At 44.1% G+C, this 19,904-nt stretch overlaps 1 protein-coding gene and 1 pseudogene across 3 annotated transcripts in view; one reads left to right on the top strand and one right to left on the bottom strand.

The window, feature by feature from the left end:
- Positions 1-15,745, top strand: part of LOC115280465 (zinc finger protein 345-like) — a 38,130-nt gene extending 22,385 nt beyond the window's left edge. For 2 of the 3 annotated variants that reach the window (XM_029925383.1, XM_029925384.1), the window contains 2 exons: positions 4,277-4,403; positions 10,670-15,745. In XM_029925383.1, coding sequence (XP_029781243.1) covers positions 4,277-4,403; positions 10,670-12,990 — 2,448 coding nt within the window. In that variant the 3' untranslated portion in view covers positions 12,991-15,745. Of the gene's footprint in view, positions 1-2,406; positions 2,636-4,276; positions 4,404-10,669 lie in introns of those variants that run through there. The other variant, XM_029925385.1, reaches the window with a different exon arrangement.
- Positions 6,963-7,428, bottom strand: LOC115280466 (annotated as a pseudogene).
- Positions 15,746-19,904: the final 4,159 nt, after the last annotated feature.

Below are 19,904 nucleotides of genomic sequence, written 5' to 3'. Positions count from 1 at the left end.
AACATCTCACCTTTTTTTTCCAATAAACATTATATATTTGTAGGCCCAGATTTAGTTTAATCTTAGATACTTTGATTCATAGGTGAATAACAAAGATCATAACTCTGCTGCATATTGCGGATAGTGTAGAAAACATGAACGCTACTCATTCAAAGGTTATCTTCTAAAACTGCGTGATGTTGTTGGCTAGGGGTTCAGGTAATTTTATGATCTAACATGGGGAATGTTCAGAATATAGGAGTTGAGAGTATTAAACCACTTCTGATTAGAAATTTGTCCTGACACTTAAGATTCTAATTAACAAAGCATCGTGGTGGGGAAGGGAGGGTTTCAATTGGAGAAAAACGACCCGGGAATGCTCCGAGTTGGAAAGGCGCGTGGAATTCAAAGAACTGAAGGAAGACCAATGAGTTTTTAGTACAATGTATGATGGGAACCATGGTGAGAGAAAAAAAGCATAGAAAATGGGTGGGGCTTTTCCTACCAGGTATCAGAGGACACCTGAACTGTAAGAATGATCAGAACTTTGGGTAAGGGAGCTGATGGGATTAATCAGATGGGATAAATAGTATTGTTAATGATAAAATGTTAAATATCCAAATAAATTTATTAATCTTTACATTTTAGGAGCTTTTAATATTTGTTTTAATTGAAAGGTTTTTGTTTTAAATATTTCTTATAAGTGCATTTATAGTATTTAGTGGGAAGCTTTTGGAAATTATGTTTTCATTAGTAATTATTGTGAGCCATTGGCACCTGGATGACACTTTCCGAATGTTGTTCTTTTTCTCTTTATTACATGTCTTGAGTAAGCCACTTACCTTTATTACCACTAATAGATTTATTAATGCAATATTAATATTTGAAGCCCTAAGCCAGAATGTGTATTTGGAGAAAGAGCATTCACAGAGGCAAGTGAGGTTAAATGACAGCATAAGGATGGGGCACTACTTCATTAGGACTGATTTCTTCATAAGAGTAGGCACCAGGAGTATGGTCACAGAGGGGAGAAGGCCCTGTGGGGTGCAGCAAGATGGCCATCCACAAGCCAAGGAGAGACGCCTTAAGAGAAAGCTTCATCTTCAACTTAGAGTGTCCAGAACAGTGAGAAGATAAATTTCTGTTCAAGCTGCTTCAGTCCATAATACTTTGTTCTGGCAATCCTATTAGGCTAGCACAGTCGTCATTTAATGTGTTGTTCTTACCAAATAAGTAAGCTGGACATCCAAAAAGATAGTTAGGGGACACAATTGTCACAATTCTAAAAAAGGCTACATCTTCCCTGGCTGGCTCAGTCAGTGGCACACATGACTCTTGATCTCAGGAAGTTGTGGGTTCCAGCCCCACGTTGGGTGTAGAGATTACTTTAAAAAAAAAAAAGGCTACACAATTATAAATTAGCTACTATAAAATTTAGAGGGTTTAGTATAGAGCTTCCAATTTTACTTCTACTTCTGTTGATCTTTGCTTCCACTTCTCAAAATCACTCTATGATACAGGTAAGAGCAGTTTTCTGTGGCAGCCAGAAACACTTCCGGTTTGTCCACCTGCGTCAGGGTGGAGTAATATGCCTTTTCTTGCTTTTCTGTTACGGTTCTGTATAAGTCTTTTTCCATCTTCCTGACGAACACAAAACTGAGTAATGCTTCAGGCCATATACATTTGAGGAACAATACGGTAATGTTTCCAGCTAAGTGTGAACTCTTTTATGTCTGAATGATTGTATGGAATGAGATGCCACTTAAAAATTTAGTTGTTTGTTTATTAAGAGCAAGTGAGCACATGTGAGCCAGCCAGGGAGGCGCAGAGGGAGAGAACCTCAAGCAGGCTCCATGTGTACTGTGAACCCAGGCGTAGGGCTGGGTTTCACCACCCTGAGACCATGACCTGAGCTGAAATCGAGTGGGCCGTTTAACCCACTGAGCCAGCCAGGAGCCCAGCTGGGCGCTCCTAAAATTAATATTATTTGAGATACGCCCAAATCCTCCATCCAGACGACATCTCTGGGCACCCGGGTGGCCCAGTTGGTAGAGCATCCGACTCTTGATCTCAAGGTCGTGAGTTCAAGCCCCACGTCGGGCATGGAGCCCATTTAAAATAATATTTTTATCCTCAGGGCGTAGGCTGAGCTTTATAGAGCCGAAATAATGTCCCTAAGCCACATTTAACAACGAGCAAAACCACCTCGCCGTCACTGACTCGGGAGCATCACTAGCCTCGCCTGGGCGCTGCCTGGCCCATCGCCCGGAGACACTGCGGACCCTTTGCTACTAGTACATTTCCCAGAAGACCCTGCGCTGCGCAGCCACAGTCAGGAGCCAATGAGGGACGAAGACGAGGGGTTTCCGTGCGTGCGCGACGTCTCGGGGCGGGGCTTCCGGTCCCGTCATCCAGGTCATTTTGGTTTCTCGCACGTTCTTTCACACGGTTGGATTCTGGAGCTCTGGGTACGGACCGCGGGTGACTGACCGAGAAGCGGCGGGAGGAGGCGCCGTCTCTGGCGCGCCAACTGGGGTCGCAGCTCGGCGACGCCTCCCGTGCTGCCTCGCGCCGTGGCCGAGACAGGGACCGCCGCCCAGGTGTCGCCACCACTCAGAGTCCGATGGCGGCGGTGGCGCCCAGGGACCCTGATCAGGTAAACGCGCGGCTCCCGGGGCCTCTCTGCCCTACCCGCCTCCCCCCCGCCCCGACCCTCAAGGCCCGAGCGCCGGACACCTGCTCGCGTCCCTGCGGCCCAGGTCCCTGTGTCCGGGTTGGGGACACGCTCGTGGGCGGGGGCCCCGTGTCTGAGCGCCGGCCTGACGGGGTGCGGGAGCGGGCTGCAGGGGAGGGGCCGCAGGTGCAGCGGCTTGAGGAGGCGCCGAGGGGGAGGATTCGGGGATGTGGCGTCCGCCTTCTGCCCTCGGGGGACACAGGGTGTGCGACGGGGACCTAGCGGGCTGGGGTGTGGTACCTCCGTTCCGAGGACGCTGGAGGGTCGCGAACTGAAGAGGGATATCAGTGAGGCCTGTTTATTAGCTACTGTGCAGATTCACCAGAATTGTGGTGAGCTTTTATGGCGTCTGTGGTGTTTTCGTCTTCATGGGGCCCATCTATTCATTTGTGAGGGTCATTGTGCCTGGCCTGGAGACCAGTGGGTGGTTTTTTTTTTTTAATGTTTGTTTATTTTTGAGAGAGCAAGAGAGCGAGAGCGCAAGAGCGCAGGCACGCACGCACGCAAGCGGGGGAGGGGCACACATAGGGGGAGAGAATCCGAAGCAGGCTCCAGGCTAGGAGCTGTCAGCACTGTGCCTGATGCAGAGCTTGAACTCACGAACTGTGAGATCACGACCTGAGCTGAAGTCAGATGCTTAACCCACTGAGCCACCGAGCCGCCGTGAGAGCAGTGGGGTTTTGATGTACTTTTTAAAAGTTTGTTTTGAGAGAGAGCACAGGCAGGGCAGCAGCAGAGAGAGAGAGGTAGAGGGAGAATCTCAAGCAGGCTCCGAGTTTTCAGCGCAGAGCCCAATATGGAGGTCAATCACTTGACTGTGAAATATGATCTGAACCGAAATCAAGAGTTGTACGCTTAACGGACTGAACCACCCAGGTGCTCCTTGATGCACTTCTAACGAAAGTTGAGTGGGAAAAGGAGGGTTGCTGCCGCTGTGGGGCAGCAGGGGCAGCACAGAAGTAGAAGAGGGTCATGGGTATCTGAGATTACCTTGTGGCAGAGATCCCAGGTAGAGAGAGGGGAGCACTTGGGGCTTTCTTTGTCAAAGGGATCCTGTCAAAGGACGGGGGTATACCAGATCATGTTTGACATTTTCAAGCACTCTGGATGCCGTGTGCCCAATACGTGGGCGAGCCCAGGGAGATGCCTGTGATGCAGGGCAGGGAGACGGTAGAGCTTGGGAGTGCATTTGAGGGATCCAAAGATGTGAGAAAGGTCTATGGAATGATGTGCACGTTAAGAGGAAGTATTAGCTGAGAGCCCTCCGGCCCCGGTATTGGAAACCTTGGGGTGAAGCGCGAGCCCATGTGGCTGCATCATGTACCCCCGATCTGTGAAATGTAGGGGAAGTGCTTGGTAAGAGGGCCAGGCCCAGAGCTGCCTTGGCATTCATGTGCGCTGCTGCGTGTTGTCGCTAAGAGCCGCCGTCAATGACCCTGGGGCCTGGTACCTCCTCTAGGGTGTGGGGCTCTGGAGGAGGATGAATGTGGAGTGGATGTGGGAGGTGGGTTGTGGGTTCTAGAGAAAGAATGGTCATGGTTTTGTCTGTCCCATTCTTGACAGGGTGGGGTGACCTTTGAGGATGTCGTTGTGTACTTCTCCCAGGAGGAGTGGAAGCTGCTTGATGAGGCTCAGAAACGCTTGTACCACGATGTGATGCTTGAGAACTTTGCACTTGTATCCTCACTGGGTAAGACCCTCCCCAATGATGTGGACTAGGTTTTGCATTTCTCCATCCATACCCCCCTTTTCCTTTTTTTTTCTTTGTCCCTCTTTTTCTAGGGTCTTCTCTGTCATTTTTCTTTTTTTATTTTTCTTTAACATTTATTTATTAGAATCAGAGAGAGGCAGAGCATGAGCTTGGGAGGAGCAAAGGGGGAGGGGAGACACAAAATCTGGAGCAGGCTCCAGTCTCTGACCTGACAGCACAGAGCTCGATGCAGGGCTCGAACCCACGGTGAGATCATGATCTGAGCCGAAATCGGATGCTCAGCTGACTGAGCCACCCAGGCGCCCCTTCTCTGTCGTTTTCAACATGTGGACCATAGGTACAGCTTGCTTTCCCGGTTTCCTGGATAGTTGCTGTCCTAGGTAGTGCTGTTTTTTGCACTGCTCTCTTCTCTCCCCACAGGCCCCATACTGTCCTTACTGAACGCTTACAGGAAGGATTTGATTTCAGTAGTCTTGCAGTGAGGCTAATGGATGGCATCCTGTTTGTCCTCTCCCTGGCCAGGTCATCTTTCTAGTTCCATGGCACTTTTGTGTCTTTGGCTTTGTTCCCTTTTTTAATCTGAGATTTCTTTTTGTTTGCCTGTGGTGGGAATTACAGGCATTATCATGACCATTATTTACATGGACCATGGACGGTCTTTTAGTACTATCCTGTATGATTCTATTTATTTTTTCTTTTTCCTTTTTACCACCACGGTCTTTTAGTACTATCCTGTATTATTCTATTTATTTTTTCTTTTTCCTTTTTACCACCTATGTTGAAGTATCGTTGACCAATAATTTTGTATATATTTATATATTTAAAGTATATAGTGTTATGACCTTGATATTCACGTACATCATGAAATGGTTACTATAATCGATTTAACATGCATCACTTTACATGTTTTATGTGTAAGAACCCTTAAGATATATTCTCTTAGCAAAGTCAAGTGTACAGCACAGCATTATTAGTGATAGTCACCGTGGTGCATATTAAGTTCACAGCAGTTGGTCAGCTTGTAACTGACCAACAACATCTCGTTTCCCATAGCCCCCAGCCCCTGGCATTCTGCTCTTTGTTTTTTGGGGTTGAACTGTTTTTCTTCCTTCCTTCCCTCCCTTTTCTTTCTTTCCTTCCTTCTTTTTTTGATTTCACATAGAGGTGATTATGCCATACAGTATTTGTCTTTCTCTGTTTGACTTGTTTCACTTTGTATTATGCTCTCCAAGTTTACCCATGTTGTCATAAATGCATGATTTCCCTTTTTGTGCGTGAACAGTGCTCCATTGTACACCAGGGTTTGTTTATCCATTCAGCCACCTTGGCTATTGTGAGCAGTGCTGCAGTAAATACACAGGTGCACTTACCTCTTGAGATACTCATTTCCATTTCTTTGGATATGTACAGAAAAGTGGGATTGGTGAACCATAGGTAGTTCTATTTTTTTTTTAGGTTTTTTTTTTTCTTTTTTAAAATAATCGCTATACCCAAAGTGGGGCTTGAACTCATAACCCTGAGATCAAGAGTCTCATGCTCTTCTTTTTTTAGTTTAAATTTTTTTTAACGTTTATTTTTGAGACAGAAACAGAGTGTGGGTGGGAGAGGGGCAGAGAGAGAGAGGGAGACACAGAATCCAAAGCGGCTCCAGGCTCTGTGCCTGGACACGGAGCTTGTACTCACGAAACCCTCAGGGTTTGACCTATCCAAAGTTGGATGCTTAACGGACTGAGCCACCCAGGCACCCGTAGGTGCTGTTACTTTTAATTTTTGAAAGCTCTTCTATTGTGTATCAGTGTGTGTACCAATTTTTCTCACCAACTGTGATGGTTTCCTTTTTTCCACATTCCTCACCAACACTTATTATCTCTTGGTTTTGATAATTGCTATCCTAATAGGTGTGAGGTGTTTTTTCATTGCAACTTAAGATTGGCATTTTCCTGATATTAGTGATGTTGAGCACCTTTTCAAGTACCTGTTGGCCATTTGTATGTGTTTGGATAAATGTTTATTCAGGTCTTTTGCTCAAAAAATTTTTTTAGTTTAAAAAAATTAAACTAAAAAAAGAAGAGCATGAGACTCTTGATCTCAGGGTTATGAGTTCAAGCCCCACTTTGGGTCTTTTGCTTTTATTTGGGTTATTTGGGTTTTGTTGTTGAGTTTTACAAGTTTTTAATATATTCTGAATATTATCTCTTGGCAGATAGATCTTTTGTAGTTATTTTCTCTTATTTCTTAGGTTGCCTTTTCATTTTGTTGATTATTTCCCTTGCTATGCAGAAGTTTTTGGTTTGATACAATTCCACTTGTTTATTTTTGCTTTTGTTGCCTTTGCTGTTGGTGTCATATCCAAAATCATTGGCAACACCAATGTCAAGGAGCTTTTTCTTTGTGTTTTCTTCTAAAACTTTAATAATTTCATGTCTTATGTCTTAAGTTTTTTAAAGAAATTCAAGTTAATTTTTGTAAGATACATGTCCAGTTTTTTTTGTTGTTGTTGTTTGTTTTTGGTAGCACTAGGGTTTATTAAGCTGTGCCTTAGTATAGGCACTGGAGCTTGCCCGCGGTCCTCTTAACATAGGAAGCCCAGGGGTTCTGCCAACTCTTCTTGAGCACTGACACCAGGAAATCCACAAGCTCGTCGGCTGTCATCTGCACATGGCCAATGGCCACTGCCAGACACAGCACTTTCTTCATCTGGAATTTGATTGTGGACCTCCCTTCATCCACTTTGGCCACATGTTCTCATTCTGGTCAGCGAGGAAGGGAACTTGTCAGCCTTCTTCAGACCTGGGCCCAGGATTCGTGAGATCTGCTGGGTCTGGGATTCTGAAGGCCAAAAAGGCATCGTCCTTCTTCGCCAGCTTCTTGACTGATTTTTTTTATTCTTGTTGAGTTTCTTCAGCGCCTCAGCACCCATGCAGGGAATATCCAAAGCCTTGGCCTAATCACAGTGCTGCTGGTGCCCCAGATTACATATGGAGAACTTGGGGTGGGGAGTGAACTTAAGCCCACAATGTCCACCTTCACCGACCGCTGGTCTGGCCAGCTGGCAGGCTTGGCCAGAGTCTCCTTGTGCCTCCCATCTCGCTTTAAGACCCAAGGTGGGGGTGCCTGGGTGGCACCTGTGTCTCCCTCTCTCTCTGCCCCTCCCCTGTGCAAGCTATCTCTCTCTCTCTCTCAAAAATAAAACATTAAAAAAAGACCCAAGGTGGAGGTCTTTTTTCTTTTTCCATGTAGGTATCCATTTATTGAAGAGACTGTCCTTTTCTCATTATGTGTACTTGGTGTCTTATCAAAGATTAGTTGACCGTGTGCGCAGAGGTTTATCTCTGGGCTCACTATTCCATTTCATTGGTCTGTTTTTAAGCAGGTATTGTTTTAATTACTGTTAATTTGGAATATTTTGAAATTAAGAAGTGTGATGTCTTCAGCTTTGTTCTTTTTTCTCAAGATTGCTTTGGCTATTTGGAGTTTTCTGTGGTTCCATACAAATTTTACAATTGTTTTTTCTATTTCTGTGAAAAATTGAATCTGTAGATTGCTCTGGGTAGATTGCTGTGGTAAAGTGGACATTTTAACAATATTAATTCTTCCAGTCTGAGAACACGGGATGTTTTTCCATTTGTGTCTTCAATTTTCAAGATACAGATCTTTCACTTTCTGTGTTAAATTCATTTTGAGTATTTTTTTCTTTTTGATGCTATTTTAAGTGGGATTGTTTTCTGGGTTTTTTTCCAGATAGTTTATGTAGTTTATTATTGGTGTATTATAAATACAATTTTGTTTTATATATTGATTTTTTTTTTGTCCGACAACTTTACTGAGGTCATTAATTACTTCTAAGTGTTTGGGTAGATTCTTTGGTTTTCTCTTTTTTAGACTATATCACCTACAAACAGACCATTTTACTTGCATTTTGATTTGGATGCCTTTTATTTTTCTTCCTTAATTATTTGGGACTAGAACTTCTAGTTCTGTGTTGAATAAAAGCAGAGAAGGTGGGGCACCTGGGTGGCTCAGTCAGTTGAATGTCTGTCCCTTGATTTCCCCTCAGGCTGTGATCTCGTGGTTTGTGGGATTGGGCCTTGCTTCAGACTCTGTGCAGACGGTTCAGAGCCTGCTTAGGATTCTGTCTGTCTCTTTCTCTGTCCTTTCACCACTCTCAAAATAAATAAACTTACCGCATTTGTTGATACGGTTATATGATTTTTACCTTTTAAACCCTTATTCCAGGGGCGCCTGGGTGGCTCAGTCGGTTGAGCTTCCGGGTTCGGCTCAGGTCATGATCTCATGGTTCGTGGGTTTGGGCACCACGTCTGGCTCTGTGCTGACAGCTAGCTCAGAGCCTGGAGCCTGTTTCGGATTCTGTGTGTGTCTCTCTCTCTGCCCCTCCCCTGCACCCACAGTCTCTCTCTGTCTCAAAAAGAAATAAAAAAAAGAAAAAAGAAAAAAAACCCTTATTCCATTAAGGTGGTATATTACATTTATTGATATGTTCATGTTAATCTATTCTTGCATCCCAGGGATAAATATTGATTGATTGTAATGTATGATCCTTGTAATGTGCTTTTGAATTTGGTTTGGAAGTATTTGCTTTTTGAAGTTTTAAATTTATGTTCATTTGGGATATTGGCCTGTAATTTTCTCCTTTTATACTACCTTTGAGGTAATGCTGGCCTCATAAAATGATTTTGGAAGTATTTCTTCAGTTTTTTGGAAGACTTTAAGAAGGATGGCATTGATTCTTTAAATATGTAGTATTCTGGACTTTGTTAGTTTTTTTTTTTTAATTTACTTTTTTTATTTTGAATCAGAGAGAGAGCACGTGCGTGTGAGCAGGGGAGGGGCTGAGAAAGGGGGAGAAAGAGAATCCCAAGCAGGCTATGTGCTGTCAACCTGATCCAAAATCAAGAGTCAGAAGCTTAACCAAGCTTCCTGGGAGTTTTCTTTTTTTAATGTTTGTTTATTTTTGAGAGTGAGTGAGCAGGGGAGTGGCAGAGAGAGAAGGAGACAGAATTCCAAATAGACTCCATGCTGTCAACACAGAGCCCGATGTAGGGCTCGAACCCATGAACTGTGAGATCATGACCTGAGCCAAGAATAAGAGTCAGATGATTAACTGACTGAGCCACACTTGTCCCCTTGTTGGAAGATATTTTTTTTAGTACTGATTGACTCTCCTTACTGGTTATGAGAATGTTCACATTTTCTATTTCTTCCATATTGGCAGGATGCATGTTTCTATGAATTTATCCATTTCTTCTAGGTTAGCCAATTTGTTGTCATATAATTGTTTATAGTAGTCTCTTTTGTTTGATTATATTCCTGTGGTATCATTTGTTATGTTTCCGCTTTCATTTCTGATTTTGAGTCTTCTTTGTTTTTAGTCTAACTAATGATTTGCCAAATTGTTTATTGTCTCAAAAACCCAACTGTTAGTTTCATTGGTCCTTCTATTTTTCTAGGGTCTGTCTCATTTGTTTCTGCTCTAATCTTTATTCTCTCTTATAGTTGATTTTCTTGCATTCCATAAATTTTAATGCGTTGTGTTTCTACTTTCATTTGTTTGGGTATATTTTTTTATTTTTTTCTTTGACCCATTTGTTCAGGAAAATGTTTAAGTCCCACAGATTTGTGATATTTTCCAGCTTTCCTTCTATTAATAATTTCTAGGGTCATACCATGTATGATATACCATCTTGACAAAGATCCCTGGTATGTTTTCACTCTTCTTAAGTGTTAAGAATTTTTTTGTGATCTACATGTGAGCAAGTCCTAGACATGTTCCATGTACTTAAGAAGAATGTATAGTTTGCTGCATTTGGATGGCATCTTCTGTATTTGTCTGTTAGGTCTCTTTGATAGCAAGTGCAGTTCAAATCCAACATTTCCTTATTGGTTTTCTGTTTGGATAGTCTGTTGATTGTTGATAATAGGGTATTGAAGCCCCTTACTGTTAGAATATTGCTGTCTATTTCTGCCTTCTGATCTGTATTTGCTTAATATATTTAAGTACTTGGATGTTGGGCATATATATACTTGTAGTTAATTATTCTGTTCTCTTGATAAATTATTTTATCATTATACAAGACTTTTTGTCTTGTGATAGGTTTTTGACCTACCCTACTTTGTCTGACATTAGTTACTCTGCTCTTTTTTGGTTTTCATTTGCATGTTTGTATTTGGGTCTCCCTCTTCCAATAAAGTCAATGTGTACTTCACTAGTGTTTCTTTGCGTTCAGGTTGCTGCTGTGGAGCACAGGATGCGGATGCACCCCTTGAAAAGAGTGTTTCTGTAGGTGTGTCACAGGCCAGCGCGTCCACGGCAGCTCTGTCTTCCCAGAAGACCCACCCCTGTGAGATGTGTGGTCCGGTCTTGAGAGACATTTTCCACTTGGCTGAGCACCAGGGAAAACCAAGCAGCCAGAAACTATTCAAGCATGGGGCATGTGTGAAACAAATGTATTCCAGTGCAAACATTCAGGATCATGAGAAGCAGCACCTGAGAGAAAATCCCTTCAAAAGCAGTGTGGACAGGGCCCCATTTGTGAAGAGCAGCGATTTCCATGATTCAGAAAAACCCCTTACCTCTAAGGAGGTTGAGAAGGACTTCCTGGCCACCTCAGAACATCTCCAACCACAGGCCACTCATACTGGGGAGAAGGAAATCACCAAGTGTGGGGTGACTTTTCAAAGCAAAGAAAGCCATTACACCCGGGAAGAACGCAATAAAAATAAAGCCTTTGGTCCCAAACATACACTTGTTCAAGACAAGGGTATCCACACTGGAAGACAGTGTTTTGTGTGCCCTGAATGTAGGAAAACATTCCGATACAAATCTTCACTTGCTATTCACCAGAGAATCCACAGTGGTGACGAGCTTCATGTGTGTAGGGACTGTGGTAAGTCCTTTATGGGAAGCTCAACCCTCAGTCAACATCGGAGAATTCATACTGGGCCAAGACAGTACAAGTGTAGCAAATGTGGGAAATCCTTTAGTCAAAAATTTCTCCTCCCTTATCCTCAGAGAAGTAACACTGGAGAAAATTGTTATGTGTGTCTTGGCTGTGCTCAGTCTGTTAGCCAGAGTGCCATCATTCGACAACGTACAGTTCACGGTGGAGAAATCAGTTATGAGTGCACTGAATGTGAGAAATCATTTAGACGAAAATCTGATATCATTGAACACTGGAGAGTACACACAGGAGAAAGGCCTTATGAATGTAGCGAATGTGGGAAATCTTTTACTTCTAGCTCTGCCCTCCGTTATCATCAGAGAATTCATACTGGAGAAAAACCTTATAAATGTATTGAATGTGGAAAGTCTTTTACCTCTAGCTCTGGCCTCCGTTATCATCAGAGAATTCACACAGGAGAAAGACCATATGAGTGTAATGATTGTGGGAAGTCTTTTACCCAAATAAATCACCTCATTATACATCGAAGAGTTCACACAGGAGAAAGGCCTTATGAATGCAACGAATGTGGGAAATCATTTAGCCACAAATCTTACCTCTCTCAGCACCAGAGAGTTCACACCGGGGAGAGGCCTTATGAATGCAGTGAATGTGGAAAATCTTTTACCTCTGGCTCTGCTCTCTGTTATCATCAGAGAGTTCACACTGGAGAAAAACCTTATGAGTGTAGTGAATGTGGGAAATCTTTTACCAATGGACCGATACTTATTAGACACCGTAGAGTTCACACAGGAGAAAGGCCTTATGAGTGCAGTGAATGTGGGAAATCCTTTACCCAAAGAAATCACCTCAATATACACCAGAGAGTTCACACAGGAGAAAGGCCTTATGAGTGCAAGGAATGTGGAAAATCCTTTACCTCTGGCTCTGCCCTCCGTTATCATCAAAAAGTGCACATCGGAGAAAGACCTTATGAGTGCAAAGAATGTGATAAGTCTTTTACCTCTGCCTCTGCCCTCCGTTGTCACCAGAGAGTTCACACAGGAGAAAGGCCTTTTGACTGCAACGAATGTGGAAAGTCTTTTAGAGATAGTTCCCAGTTGAATCAACACCAGAGAGTTCACACTGGAGAAAAGCCTTATGAATGTAGTGATTGTGGGAGATCCTTTAGTCAGAACTCGTATCTTTCTAAACATCGGAGAGTCCACACTGGAGAAAGGCCTTATGAGTGCAGTGAATGTGGGAAATCTTTTACTTCCGTCTCTGCCCTTGGTTATCATCAGAGAGTCCACACTGGAGAAAGGCCTTATGAGTGTAGTGAATGTGGAAAATCTTTTACCAATAGCTCCATACTGATTCGACATCGCAGGGTTCACACAGGAGAAAGGCCTCATGAGTGCAGTGAATGTGGAAAATCCTTTACCCAAAGAATTCACCTCATTATTCACCGGAGAGTTCACACAGGAGAAAGGCCTTTTGAGTGCAGTGAATGTGGGAAATCTTTTACCTCTCGTTCTACCCTCCATTATCATCAGAGAGTTCACACAGGAGAGAGGCCTTATGACTGCAGTGTATGTGGGAAGTCTTTTAGCCGAAAATCGAACCTTTCTCAGCACCGGCGGGTTCACACTGGAAAAAGGCTTTAGGTGGTTAGGAAGCATACAGTTTCCTTGTTCCGTATAATGATACCAGAGGCAACTCTTTGTGAGGCCGCATTTGCCTGAATTCAATCTACTATATCCAGTTGCCACTAGTAGAGAGTTTTCCCATCAGTTTCAGCTGCATGGGAAGCATGTGTGGCTGTGTTGCAGTTTCTAAACTGCTGAGGGCTTTTTCCAGGTTTATTTCACTGCCATTCTGGCCAAAGCTAATTACTCCTGCCCTGGCAAGTCTTTACAGCATGCGTCAGTCATCACCCCACTGTGCTCAGGGAAGCTGACCTTTGTTCTTATTGTTGGAGGAGATTAGGAGTAACCCGAGTCTTTGGGGGGGCCCACATTTCCTTCTTTCTAACTAATTGGCATAGACCTGGCCAGTGCTGTCGTGGAGACCATCATGCGAGTTCAGCTGGCAGGTTGCAGAGAAGAACCCGCATTTGCAGGGATGTGGTCTCCAGAGACATTTGTGATTCATTTTTCCAGCTTCCAAGTCACTCGCTCAAGAACTGCTGGCCCCTATTGCTTGGTTCGTACACTAATGAAGTCCTTATTTAAGTCCTTTTCAATCTAGCGTGTCTTATTTACTGTATACGGTGGTTTATAAACATTTTGCGATCTACAAGCATGAAAGGGTGAACAGCTTTCATTGGGGAGGATCTCAAATTTCTGTGCCTCAAGAGGACATGGTGGCAGAAATGAGTTTACCAGTGTTTGACAAGTTTGCACTATCTGTGGCCTCCTAGGAAAGACTGCATAGCCTTCTGGTCCTCATTTGAAATTAGATGTTATGAGTTCTGGGAAACTCAGAGATCACCCTGAGGAGGGGCAGGTGGGAGACCCTCAAGTGCAACTGGGAGCAGCATGATTTTTTCCCCCTTGTTCACAGGGGATAGCACAGGGAATGTCGGTCCACACTGTTGAGGGGCACCTCTTCCCCAGGTCCTGCGAAGAGCCATGTGCCATGACGTCCACAGTTCTGTAGGTCATTGGTTATAAGTTCGTAAGGTTCAGGGGAGACCAGAACTGCTTCAGAAACACTGACTTAGTAGGGAGTGGAGGAGACCACAGCCAACTAGATGGAATGTGCCTCTTCTGAAAGTGTGCACACAAATACTTCTGCGAGGCTGTGCCGAGCCGGGGTGTGCCAAGTCCACAGACCTCCGGGTGGACGGGTCTGGCGTAGCTTACATCATTGCCATTGGAAATAACTAAGAGGTTTTGTGGATTCCTGTAGCCTCTTCCTGACGTTCATCTCAAGACCACTGCCACACAGGCAGGAAAACAGATCGAGAAAAGGGGGACCTGTAATCTGGGGATGCCGCTTTTATGACCCAGCCAGCAGTCCTCTTGACCTTCTTGGAGAGTCCTTCGTTAATCACTGTATTTGCTTTCACAGCAAAACTAGCCTCTGCAAGGTGAGAATGTGCGTTGAATGTAGGGTTGTAAAACCTATTTTCCAAAAAGAGTTGGACAGATTTTTTAAATCTTGAGTCATTTAAGAAAGGTTTACTAAGGTTTAATTTACATGTAATAAACTGTACATATTGGAAATGTAGTCTTCAGTAAGTTTTGACATACTTACAAACCTCAGAAAACATCGTGGTCTTGATAGTGATCATATCGGTCATTGTATATTTACCTCATATCCTTTAATATTCAATTTCTCTACTTGCCTTCACAGCCCTCCAAGTAATTTACTTTCCATTTTAAAAAACCCTCTATTTTCTATAATTTATATAGCAGGAATCAAAGTATTATTTTCCTATTTTTTTAAGTTTTTAAAATTTTATTTATTGTGAGAGAGAAAATTGGTGGTGGGGAGAGAGTAGGGAGGGAGAATGAAACTCAAGCAGTCTCTGGACTGTCAGTGCAGAGCCCAGCATAGGGCTTGAACTCATGACCCATGAGGTCATGACCTGAGCCAAAATCAAGTCGATGCTTAACCAACTGAGCCACCCAGTTTTTTTTTTCCTGCTTTTGTGTTGCATAAATAATTGTAGATTCATCAATGGTATATAAGTAGGTTCTCTTTTGTTGTTGAGAAATAATTCTTTGAGTATACCACTATTAGTTTACCCCATTAATTTGTTTACGGGCATTTGAATATTTCTAATTTTTGTGTATGGAAAATAAAGTTGGTATGAGTATTTGTGTGTAATTATTTATATGGATATGTGTTTCACTTATTTTTTGTCCGTAACTCAGAATGAAAAGTCTGAGTTGTAGGGTAAATGTTTTAACTTAAAGAACTTAGCATATTGTAATATAAATGGTTCTGTCTTTTTGTACTCTTCCCTGCAGTGTGTGAGAGTTCCATTTCCGCCACATCCTAGTGAGTTATTTGGTCCATCATTCTTAACTTTAACCCTTTTTATAAGCTTATAGTGGAGTCTCAGTGTTTTAACTGCATTTCCTTAAGGAGTCATGATTAGCATTTTTTTCACGTATTTGTTATCTATATTTTTGCTAACCTGTTCCTATCTTCTGCCTACTCTGTGAACTGTGGTTTTCCTTTTACAGAAGGATGTGAAACAACAGATGTATGTTGGAATTTCATTTTGTGACTTTTACTTTGTGGGATAATTATTTTTAATGCTGGAAGTATATGTCCTCATTGTTGTTTTTTTTTTATGCTATGCCTATTGGACACAGATAAACACTTTTAATCTGCATTAACATATTCTCCTTCACTTTCTGAAGTCCAGACATTTAAGAATACAATAAAGCCTTGCATTATAGTGTCCGCCCGTTTCCCTGGCCTGTCATTATGGAGTTTGGTGGGTTGGAGCAGGACTCTTGGGGCACCAGGTGGACTCAGGATGGAGAAGATGTTTTTTGAATCCCAAAGCACAACAGAAAGGAAGTAAGGAACTGATCGGGATCCCTAAGCCCTCGGTTTGAATTGCAGGTGCCCAGGAAGCACATCCCCATCTAATATGGGCGTTTGTTTCCTCTTGCGTAAAGGCATATAAGGTGGGGGCTGCTCCTGAATATTAGAAGGTCAAGAGCTGAGGTACCCATCAGCTGTTCAATGGCATCTCTGGCCTCTCTAGGCCTGGGCAACTCCAGCTTCGGCCTGCAGTGGCATCCTTGAGCCAGGCAATCTGCCTCCCCAGTGCCACAAGAGCCCTCTGCCCCTCAGTGTGTTTGAGAAAGAAATGCGGCCTCCCAGAACCTGCTGACCTAGCCGCAGGAGAAGCGGGACTTCACCTCGGAATCTGGGAAACTTGTGACTCCTCCCTTTGCCTCAGCTGCCTGGCTGGCATGGAGGCGATGATAGTGCTTACTTTGGCCCTGGTGCAAATTACTGTGACTTGCACCCTGAGCATTTATCAGTGCCACGACTCCCAGGCTTTTGTTGTGAGCATCTCATTCTCATGGCGGCCTGAGGAGGTGGCAATAATTACTGTATTTCCAGGGAAGGCCAGGGTAGGAAAGGTGGAGTTGGTTCCCCAAGGTCATACAACAGACAAGTGTCAGATATGAGAGACTGGATTCAAACCTGAACAACTAGCTCCATACGTGGGTATGTTTAACCCCTGCACCACAGCCCATGAAGCCCTCAGCCTGGGGCAGGTGCATGGCAAGGACCAAGGAGGTGCTGCTGCTGTCCTTGTTGGAATTGTCGTGACCGTTTTCCCACTTGCCTTCTGCCCCCACTGTCCTCATAGGGAAGCCATTTTCATCTCCAGCCATAATAGCATTTTGTACACGGCTGCATCAGCCTCCTTGAGCCCAGCACAGAGCTCAAACCCTTAAGACACCTTGGGGATTCAGGGTTAGGTGTCCATCATCATCGGCAATGGAGTGATAAGCTCTGATCCAACTTACGAACCCGAAGGTCAATATGATGCCTTAGTTTGACTTTCAGGTGTTCATGACCTTCACTCTGGTGGACTGGACACAGCCCAGAGGACCCAGTACCTGGAGGTGATGCTGGAGACCTTTAGGCTCCATGGAACAGCAGGCGAACACCAGGTGACTCCGGCAGCAGGACGACAGCCAGGGGATAAGTTGGAGGTTATAAAATCGACAAATCGTGGCCTTTAGAAGAGCACAAGGGAGACTGCAGCGGGTAATGGGACCGAGATGGAGTCGCGGCAGAAGCCCCAGGCCCTCGCGGCCCTGCTCCTTGCTTGTTCCTGTGACCACACGGAGGTTACTTAGCCTCTCTGCCTTGTGGAGGTTAGGACCCCTGTCCTGCTTATCTCTCGTGGCCATTATGAGAAAGAGAAGATAGTGGTTCCCAGAGTGCCAAACCGGTATTAGGTATCATTTTTGCTACAATTTTTAAGATCTGGTGCCTGACCCAAAGGAGTTCACAAGAAGGGGGGGGGCGGGGGGGGAGGTAACGGCCAAACTGCTTTCCATCATGGTTACATGGTTCGACATCTCCATCTGAGAATTAATGGAAAAGAAAAGAAGCCTCAGTTCTTCAAGCTGCCACAGGAAAGAATTACAGGACAAGAAAATGAACATAAAGCCGAGCACAGTGTCACTAAAGTACACTCCAAGGGAGACACCGCCACCCCCCTGCAAATTCGGCCTACTAAGCATGTCGTTTCCCATGATGCACTGCAAATGGCTGCATGGGTAGGAAGCCACATTACTTCTATTCTGGAGACACAGGTAAGGACAAGTGCTGCTTTCTGCACGTGTGCAACAAGCACAGCCAACAGCTGTCCCTCTGCTGGGAGGTTGGAACCACACACCAGGACTAGGGTGGTCCCCGGCGGCCTCCTGCTGGCACTCTCCATAAGGACTTCAAAGGTCCATCCTCCTGTCGTGCATGCCTAGCTTCCTGCCTAACAGTAGCCTGTGAGAATTTGTTTCTTGAGATGTTCACCAACACTTGGTGTGATCCATCTTTTTAATGTTAGCCATTCCAATATTTGTCTCTTGGATCTCCTTACAAAAATGTGGAGCACGGCACCTCATTTAAGAAGCAACACTTCCTCAACTAGAAACACTTCTCCTATGTCAGAAGATATGGAGGTCATGGATGGGGTCCTGTGGGAAAGAGCTCTGAAGCAGATCTGGGCTGTGGTGGGAGCAGTCCTGTCCGCTCCACCACAAGATTGAGCAGACCACCTGGTGGGAAACATGCAGTGTTGAGTTTGAGCAAGAGTCCAGAGCCAAAGAATCACAAGACCGTCCCCTGGGGCCCTGGAGGAAGCCTATGCCATCTGTAGTACAGCTTTCTATATCATTTTGAAACACTTCCTGTTGAGTCATTGTATCTAAAGAGCAGAACAGTGAATATTAGGATATTAAATATCTGTGCATCCAGAACAGCCCACAGTGAGGAGAAGTTCTCTTGGACCAACCACATTATAAAGTCAAAGTACTCTGATGTTTCAGGATTGAGCCAAATCAGATCTAGAGAATGCAGCTGGGCTTCATGAGAACCCACCAATGTGACAACAGCTCACTGTAGTGGCGGTACTGGGTGTTATGCACAGCCAGAAGGAGGAGGAGAAGGCTTGAGCTTGGGTTCTGCTTTTGGTTTATGGTCGCAAGTTAAGTCAACAATAGCTGCATCACAGCCACATTCAAGGTGTCCCTGAGAAATAATGGAGAAGCGACAGTTTTCCAATGCTTTGGTCTGGCCACCCACATTGTGTGGAACAATTACTATCCCAAGCCGACGTATATCCGATAATATATGTAGACTGCAGGGAGCAGCCAGTGATCTGCCTGGTGAGGAAAGAGGACTGAAGAAGACTGGAAAACCAGGGCATCTGTAGTAGAGGCTTGTAGACGCACTTACAGAAATGTGCACAAAGTAAGGAGATTTCTGTCTGGCTCACTAAAGTTTACCAAAATATATCACCAACCAATTCAAACAACAATCACATCAATTGTCTTACACTCCAGGCAAGTTCCCGGTCCTGGGACATTGTACTGGCTCTATTTCTTCTCACGGAACATCTTCCCCAAGTATCCAAATCCCTCCTTCCCCTCTTTTAATTGTGTGGTCAGTTATCTCCCTCTGAGAACACTCTGATCCCTCTGTTTCCTATTGAAATCCTCCTGCCTCCACATCCTTGCCATTACTTGGGAGTGCTCTTACTTTCTATTTCCACAGCACCTGCCACCTTATAATTTGGTATAATATAGAATAGTTTCTTCACTACTTACTGGTCATTCAATAACAGTTTCGAACACAGGCTATGGGAGGACACATTTCCTTCTCTCTCTCTCTTTTTTTTTTACATTTCCTTCTTTACTGATGTATATAACATCTAGACCAGCCTCTGAACCAGATATTTACTGAACGTTTTTGAAACAATGAAACAGCACAAGGCTATATAGCTTTTCTTCCATAGTGTATTTCTATTTTCACTTCATTATTTCTTTCCCTCCAAGTGTAATTTTCCTCAGAGTCTTCAAGAGTGAGAAAAAAAATAATACATTTTTTAGAAGGTTCTGCACTCAAGTCCAGTGTTGGTGCAAGCAAGTCTCTGACACCAGCTAGGGTCCCTACATTTCAAATCAGTTCTGACACTATATACCCAGAGATAAATAGCCCAGATCCCACAGGTTGAGGGCTCAGTCCTACAAGACTGCCACCCTCCCCCCGACTTCAGATACCAGTCCCAAGCCCATGTCACCTGTGCTTCTCACCTACCCGTGTTTCATCTCGCTATGAGCCCCTTTCGAGGTGTTAATGTAATTTTGGATTTCCCTCATTACATAACTCATTTGTTCAATCCTTTGAAAATTACAAAGGTGCAGAAGTAGAGGACTTCCTACCACCAGGCAATACATCTGCATTCACTGTTAAGCTCAGTCTTGCCACACAGGTGAAAAGACTACTGTCACCAGGAAATTATAATGGTTTAGGAGCTATGCATCAGGAGCCAGGGCAGATATATATTATTTCAGGTGTGAATGAGAAA

This window comes from Suricata suricatta, chromosome 16, assembly GCF_006229205.1.
Source record: "Suricata suricatta isolate VVHF042 chromosome 16, meerkat_22Aug2017_6uvM2_HiC, whole genome shotgun sequence".
Taxonomy (NCBI): domain Eukaryota; kingdom Metazoa; phylum Chordata; class Mammalia; order Carnivora; family Herpestidae; genus Suricata; species Suricata suricatta.
The sequence above is the reverse complement of the archived record's forward strand: the minus strand, read 5'-3'. Positions and strand labels throughout refer to the sequence as shown.